This window comes from Maylandia zebra, linkage group LG22, assembly GCF_041146795.1.
Source record: "Maylandia zebra isolate NMK-2024a linkage group LG22, Mzebra_GT3a, whole genome shotgun sequence".
Taxonomy (NCBI): domain Eukaryota; kingdom Metazoa; phylum Chordata; class Actinopteri; order Cichliformes; family Cichlidae; genus Maylandia; species Maylandia zebra.
The window spans coordinates 30162084-30170351 of NC_135187.1; the positions used below are offsets into that span (position 1 = coordinate 30162084).

At 42.9% G+C, this 8268-nt stretch overlaps 1 protein-coding gene across 1 annotated transcript; it reads right to left on the bottom strand.

Moving 5' to 3' along the window:
• Window positions 1-2121: 2121 nt before the first annotated feature.
• On the bottom strand, window positions 2122-5623 carry LOC143414625 (uncharacterized). Its single transcript, XM_076879391.1, has 2 exons — window positions 3797-5623; window positions 2122-3490 (listed from the first exon to the last, which is right to left on the bottom strand). Exon 1 carries the CDS (start codon window positions 5620-5622, stop codon window positions 4354-4356), a length of 1269 nt encoding a protein of 422 aa, XP_076735506.1. The 5' UTR covers window position 5623; the 3' UTR covers window positions 2122-3490; window positions 3797-4353.
• Between the last annotated feature and the right edge of the window lie 2645 nt (window positions 5624-8268).

The window sequence follows — 8268 nt, forward strand, 5'->3', positions numbered from 1 at the left end:
TGTGTGCCATAAAACGCAGATAAATATATGTCCGTGTGAGAGTATCTCATTTACAGGAAGCATGGAGTCTGCCCATCTTAATACGTAGCTGGAATTATACATTTCATTCACACCGGCAAACACTATATATCAAACTGGACATGCTGACAGTTCTCATTGTCTGGCTCACCTGTGCCTCCGGAATCGGATATGCATTTACTCCATTGCCGACACTGAATCACTGCAGACTTAAAACTCAAAGACAGTTAGTGATGCACCTTGGCACTCTCCATCTGTGAAACACATTTCAGGAGCGAGAAATGGGAAGAAAATGCAGCGAAAGCCGCAGATGAACTCGGACAGGATTAGGTTTCACATTGTTTAGCAAGTGTTTTTATGGCTAATGGGATTTTATCAGGTGGTAAGGTGAGAGAGGCCGAGGGCTCACGGTAGCCAAATGTCAGCTCTGGGTGCTGACATTTGACATTAGAGTGCTCTTTGTTGAAACTAATAACAAATGGACTTGTTTTTCAATTCAAGAAATCAGTTTTTTAGTTGCTGCACCCTTCGTTAGTACACCTTTATCATTTTAACTGAGTACATATTCATTTGTGTTTATTATTAAACTGTCCCCCTGCAACCTTGATTAGCAGCCAACAGCTTAATGTAAAACATGATTTTATATGACTTTCATAATGTGTACAAGAACATTTGAGTTATGTATTATAGTACAACTCTTTGTCCAGGGTAATTTTGGTTCCTACTTGTCACTGTTTATGTTGGGACTGTTTAGGTTGTTACATTCTCTGGGTAATACGTGCACTAGTGATGTGCGATACCACTGATTTCCTTTCCGATCCGATACCAAGTAAAATTCAGGGTGGTATCGACGATACTGATCCGATACTGATACTTTGTACAAAAACTTTTTTTAGTTTTTGTATCTCAAATTATAGCGTCATAATGATTACAGGACATCAGATTACTTGTTCTTATCACTTAATAATGCAGAGTTCATCATATAGAAATAAAAAAACTGAAGTTGTGCGCTATTTGAACACCTTGCCTGCCTGCAGCACTAAAGGACTCAGTGAGAGACGTCTGTCTCGCCCTAGCAGCACCTGTCCCTCTCCTCCTCTTCAGTTCGCCTCAACATACGCTCGTCATATTCTGTGATATGGTTTCCTCTGAGGTGTTTGACAAGGTCAGTGGTGTTGCGGCAACACCTCACTTTTTCGCCACATGTATCGCAAACCACATCTCAGCTGTTTGTGGAGGTAAAATACGTCCACACATGACTCCAATTACGTTCAGCCATTGTTATGAGTGCGCACGCCAGGGGCTGCCACACATTTATACAGCCGTATTTCACACATGACTATGAAAGGCGGCAGAGGAAGTAGTTCCTTCGAATGTAGACAATCCAAATGTTATAGTTCCTTTCCACTGTGTTCCTGTTAATGATAAACTACAAATTTACCCTAAATTACTAAAATATCGATATTTTAATGTGAGAATCGATTCTAGAACATAAATGACTGGTATCGGAGGAATCGATATTTCAGGATCGATCCACACATCACTAACGTGCACTGGAGAACAGAATGAGTGCTCGCTGCCCTTCTGTGTTGGTTTTAATTAAAAAAGATAAATCTATCAGACTGTAGCCCACCTTCTACCTATGAGACCTGAAATTAAGGTAACTTTGTCAAATAAGTATATAAATAATATAAACTGGGTGATTTCAAGTTTCTGTCAGTTGCTAAGAAGTGCTACTTCACATTTTGAAGAAGCACCTAGTACAGCTCCACAACACAGGTTGTGAAGCTCACTGACTAGCCTCACAACCAGTCCCTATCCTGCAGAAAAACACAATGGTTAGCATTTAGAACATTTAACCAGCTCGTTGTTTTTCAGTGAACATGACTTTGTGTGTGTACAAATACTGAACCATGAACCCACAGATTGCATGTTATTTTTACAGACAATGGTGGTCAGCATTCAAAGTGGGTGGATCATATTAATTGTTGCCTTGCTTGCTGAAGTTTATTGTCAGAGCTTCCTGATGATGTCTTTCTATCCCTACCCAGTGTTATGGTTCGTTCGAGTTAGGGAAGAGAAGAAAGCAAGCCCAAGTCGAAGTAGGTGTCAAAAATAGTGATCTTTATTACACACTTTGTGCACTTAGTGTGGGAAAAGACAATTTGCAATCGAATCCTCTCGTCAACTGAAGCATCAGTCTCCTTATATTGCCATTATGACATCACAGTTGGATCTTTACTGGAAATGATCTCAAATGATAACAATTCCCCGCCTATCACAAAGGTTTCCCTTATATAGACATCAACTGCTACTCTTAAGAGAAAAACAAGTGTGTATTACATTGTGCATTTTGTGAAAGTGTATTTATCAGAAAAACTGTCCTCAGATGACCCTCCTATTATTACTAAGTGTGTAGGTAAACGTGCGTGTGTTACATAAGTGCGTGCATGTAAGTAGAGGCCGTCGTACGTGCAGAACTACACGCAGGCCTGCCAGGGCCCAACAGGACTAGTGGGTCTGTATGGTGTGACTGCTCTATCGTGCAACAACTTTATATAAACAGTCAGTGTGCATTAATATTTGCTCAAAGTAACACAGATGTAATTAAAAGATTATACTGTCAACAGATTCAACAATGGTAAATGATTAATCAATGATAACTGATTGTGAGAATACAAAATAAAATATCTCCTGATCACACCAGCCCTATAAACCTTTGTTGGCATTTATGTTGGACAAAGCAAGAGATTAGTGTAACACAGTAAGGGGAATTGTTGAAAAGAATATATCAATGGGCCAATAGGCTCGACTATAGGAGCACAGGGGTGTGTTCAAATGAGACACAGAGACAAGAATGTAACTCAAAAGAACCAGCCAACTTTAGTGACATAAACCATAAGGTTGACAAGCACAGGTTAAAGACACTTTACAATGGTAGAAAGGAAACTTACAAAAATTAAAAGAAAAGTAAAACACAAACTACTAAAGCAATGACTTGGCCAAGTGTTATTTTTGGTTTTCAATGTTTGGGTTTCAATGCTCGGGTGCACCCTAGTAACCTGACTCCTTAACTCTTATAGAAACAGATTACACAAATCCAATGTACATTCAAATGAAAATTTCACACTCTTTTCACATGTGGAGAATGCTCTACACAACAGCTCATTATTTAAAGTCCCAAATAAAAAATGTCCAAGGGGTAAAGTCCAAAAAATTCCCAGGGTGTGAAAGAAAATAGGGATGAAAGAATGTCAGTCAGTGGTCTTATGTATAACCAGCTGTGCGTGAAAGTGTGAGTGATACAGTCCTACCACACCGCAAGGTGCAGCAGATCATCAAGTGGAAAAGAAGCGAATCTCAGTCTCTCTAAGTCCAGGTGGGAAGGCTCGCCATCTATTTCACTGGAGGAATCCTATTTCACTGGAGGAATCCACCTCAGGAACAATTCAGCATACAAAAAAAACCTGACCTGTCAACAGACAGGGTCAGAAGAGCAATTCAAATATTAATTATGCTGTTCTAGCTATAATTCACAACTTAGGATTTTGTTTAAATCACATTCAACATAAATTTGCAATAAAAATACTCAATTTTGCAAAAATAAAACATCTCTCTTACACAAACTATGCATTAAACCAAGTAAAGTCAGTGCATATGCATATATGTCGCATATGCGACAATTATTAATCAAACAATTGAGATTAATTCAGTTTCTCAACGATAAAATGTGAAACAGACATGAACTAACTGAGACATACAACATGTGCTCACCGACCTCAGCGCATCACGGCCGAAGACAATGGCATAGTGTCTCTCGGTCGGAAAATGCAGGGCTCTTGCTTCTGGAAGCAGATTGAGATGAACTTCCAGGCAGTTGATAGCAACCAGAGCTAACAAAGGCTAACAGTTTACCTCCACGTGGTACTTTCTAAAGTCACCAGAAAAATGCAGCATTTGCCTGTTTACTCACTGCGGCTACTTCTAACATGAAAGTTAGCTGATAACCAGTGAACTTATGTGCAACACAGTTGGTTGCAACTTATATCTAATACTTTTTTTTCAGCTCAAAAGCTTCAGTCTCTCTTTTCTCCTGCCAGCACGCGACTACCTCCACACATAGCAGCAAACACAGAGCACATAGGTGGGACATACAGCGGCAGACTGCTCTCCCATTGGTCAAAACATACTGGGACCTGTGCATTTCGATTGGTTGGGCAGGCTGTCCATCTCTCCTCATATCAGTCCTTAAAGTGGTACCCCCATTTTATGTGGGTTACACCCTCCCCTCTTGATGGTATGCCCGTCCCTGGGCATCTGCAGGGTGGCACTGAGTTACACTGCTTTGACCTTTCCAACATAATTACTAGTTGGATCTTCAAATCCATTTAAAGAGCTAGTCAATGCCTCACTTAGGCCTTGAAAAAGAGAATTCACCACCGTTATCAGAGGATTCCCAAGTGTCACATAATGCAGTCTCTTGGGCTTTGCTTGCAATCTGTTAGAACGACGAAGAGATGGCTCAGTATCTTGAAGTCCATTATTCTGGATCATCACAGGTTCAGGCTGTTCAGTAACAGGTCTGTTCACACCACTTAATCCTTCTTCACATGCTGCATCAGAGCTCATCCCATCATCTTGAGGAGCTTCCTCAGACTGCTGCAATTCTGAACTTTGAGGAAGTCCTTTGGCTGAGTCAAGCCCATGCAGTATGTTTGCTTCAGGTGAGTTGTCACGTTCAGGTGAGTTGTCACGGTCAGGTGAGTTGTCACGGTCAGGTACATCCTGAATCATTCCTTCACCTTCCTCTACAAGGGATTTAGTGGCAGGAGGATCAGGTGGAAGTGAAACTGTAGGCACCTCTGGTTCTGCTGATTGTCTGACCACACAAGGAGGTTTACTCAACTTGTGAGTTTCATGTACTGGGACATATACATCGGACTTTGATGTAATGAGAGGGCGAAATGTCCAATCAGATACATCATCCATATCAGAGGGAATTTCATCTTCACCCTCGACAACGGAACACTGCCTTGTTCTGGGTCTCCTGTTTGGATGGGTTTTGACTGTCTCGGGTTCTGCAGCTGCTGACAGAAATCCACATGGGAGAAGCAAGTCACGATGTAGAGTTCGCACAGGTCCATCTTTACCCTCAGGTTTAACTGTGTAGACCGGCATTTCTCCAGCTCGCTTAAGGACAATATAAACATCCGTTTCCCACTTATCTGCCAGCTTATGTTTTCCACGCAGCTTCACATTTCGTACAAGAACTCTGTCTCCACTCTGCAATGTTGATTCAACCACTCGTCGGTCAAATCTGGCTTTGTTGCGACCTGCATTCTTTTGTGCATTATTGGTGGCAATCCGGTAGCTTTCTTCCAAACGAGATTTTAGGTTACCGACGTACTGGGAATGAGTCTGCTTAGTAGCATTAGTGGGCAACCTAAAGATTAAGTCAATGGGCAGTCTTGGTTGCCTCCCAAACATCAATTCATAGGGGGAAAATCCAGTCACGTCACTCTTCGTACAATTATAAGCATGTACCAGAGACTTGACGAAGTCTCTCCAGTGGAGTTTATCTGACCGATCCAGTGTCCCAAGCATCTGGAGAAGAGTGCAGTTGAATCTCTCAACCGGATTCCCTCTAGGGTGGTAGGGGGTTGTACGCACTTTCTTCATGCCAGTAAGTTCACAGAGTTCCTTGATGGTCTTTGATTCAAAGTCAGGACCCTGATCACTAAGAAGCTTTTCGGGAAAACCATAATGGACAATGAAGTTGTCCCAGAGACACTTTGCTACAGTCTGTGCTCGTTGATTTGGAGTTGGCACTGCCACAGCATACTTTGTGAAATGGTCAGTTATGACCAATACATCTTTCGTGTTTGAGCGATCTGGCTCTATTGATAAAAAGTCCATGCACACTAGTTCGAGAGGTCTGCAGGGCTTAATGTTTATCAATGGAGCAGCTTTCTCTGGAGGCGTTTTTCGACGAATACATCGCTCACAAGATTTGACCATTTTTTCTATGGTCATGTGCATTTTCGGCCAATAAAATCTGGCCCTTGCCAAGTCTACTGTTCGTTCGACTCCAAGATGGCCCATATCATGATGAAGGCTTGTAAGTGCTGTGGCTCTTAGCTCCTCAGGGAGCACAAGCTGATATGAGGTGTTGGGACCATCTTGCCGCTTACGGTAGAGCACTCCGTTCTGTATTTCAAGCCGATTTAACTCTCTGAGTAACAGGGGAAGTTCTGGTAGCTCTAACCTAAGGCTGGGAGGTGGAGTTTCGCCAGTCTCCAAGAGTACAATCACTGCATTGATAGCAGGGTCCAATGTCTGCTTTTGCCTCAACTCCTTCTCAGAAATTGAGTGGACAATGGGAAGCCCATCCACTTGCTCCTGTTGGAAGCAGTCAGGAATAGCTGTGGACTGGTGAGTGAGGGATTCAACTAAGGTCAACCCAGAAGTGGTGGATCCAACATTAGCTACGGCTGAGGTGACCATATGGCGCTCACAAATAGCCTGAATTACATCCAAGGGAACAGTCTCTGGACTCTCAGGGTTGCTCAGATGGTACAGTGTGAACTGCCGGATTCTCTCACTCTCCTTCTTAGATGCATAATCATCCTCTGGTGGACTGTGAGGACGGCGCGAGAGCGCATCAGCATCCAGATTTTGTTTTCCCGCTCTGTACTGAAGACTAAATGAATAGGTGGAAAGACTGGACAGCCACCTATACCCTGTTGCATCAAGCTTTGCAGAGGTCAAAATGTATGTAAGAGGGTTGCTGTCAGTCACTACTACAAAGTCTGTACCATATAGGTAGTCAGAGAATTTTTCCGTGACTGCCCACTTAAGGGCCAAAAACTCCAGCTTATGGGCTGGGTACTTTCTCTCACTCTTTGAAAGACCACGACTTGCAAAAGCTATGACCCTGGACTGTCCATCTTGTACCTGATATAAGGCAGCACCAAGGCCAATGGTACTGGCGTCCGTATGTAAAACATATGGAAGCTGGGGGTCTGCAAATCCCAAGATTGGAGCGGAGGTTAGCTTTGCTATTATTTGGTCAAAGGCCTCCTGACATTGAGGTGTCCAACGCTGACCAAAAGGTTCCTTTGGGTTGCGATACTCTGAATTTGCGTGTGTCCTTGGCTTGTTGTTCCGCTTCCTAATTGGTGGGTAGCCCGAGGTTAGTTCGTTAAGTGGTCTGACAATGATAGAGTAGCCCTGAATAAACCTTCGATAATATCCAGCAAATCCTAAAAAGGACTGAAGTTCCTTAAGATTTGTGGGGATAGGCCAGGTCTTTAAGGCCTCAACTTTGTCAGGGTCAGTCTCTACTCCTCTTGCGGAAACAATGTGACCAAGGTATTTTACCGAGGTCTGAAAGAATTTGCACTTTTCTGGTGCCAGTTTCAAGCCATATGACATCAGTCGTTGCAGGACATGTTTCAAACGCTGTTCATGTTCCTCCAGGGATGATGAGAAGACAATCAGGTCATCAATGAACACCAGAACCTCTTTGAGATTCATATCTCCTACACACTTCTCCATCAATCTCTGGAACGTCGAAGGCGCATTTGTGATCCCCTGGGGCATCCTATTAAATTCCCAAAATCCAAGTGGGCAAACAAATGCGGTCTTATTCTTGTCTGCTTCCTCCATCTCAACCTGGTAGTATCCAGACTTGAGGTCTCGGACCGAAAACCACTTAGAACCTGCAAGAGCACTGAATGCATCTTCCAATTTTGGAAGGGCATAAGCGTCTTTGATGGTCTGCAGGTTCAGCTTTCTGTAGTCTACACACAGACGAACAGAGCCATTCTTTTTACGAACGACAACAATGGGGGAAGCAAACGGGGACTCAGATTCTCGTATAACACCAGAATCAAGGAGTTCCTGTAGATGTTGTCTCACAGCATCCACATCATTGGGGTGTATGGGACGTGCTCTCTGTTTAAAGGGTGTCGCATCACTGAGTTTGATATGGTGTTTGACTTTGTCAGTGTGTCCAAAGTCCAATTCGTTCTGAGAGAAGACATTTGGCATGTCGTTTAACATGTTTGTAACTCGCTCCTTCCATTCAGTGGGTAAGGGCGAATCTCCAAAATCAAAGCTCAGTTCTGAGGAAGACTTAGCTTGAAATTTAGAGCAGTCTGGTTCTCTGACAGTTTGCTCTTTGTGTAGCACTTGCAAGATAGCATTAACATCTGCCAAAGGTGTTTTGGGGGGTATGACAATGTCATG

Bases quoted from the DNA above. Each gene is read 5' to 3' on its own strand.
- LOC143414625 (XM_076879391.1), bottom strand. From the start codon at position 5,622: ATGCTTGGGACACTGGATCGGTCAGATAAACTCCACTGGAGAGACTTC.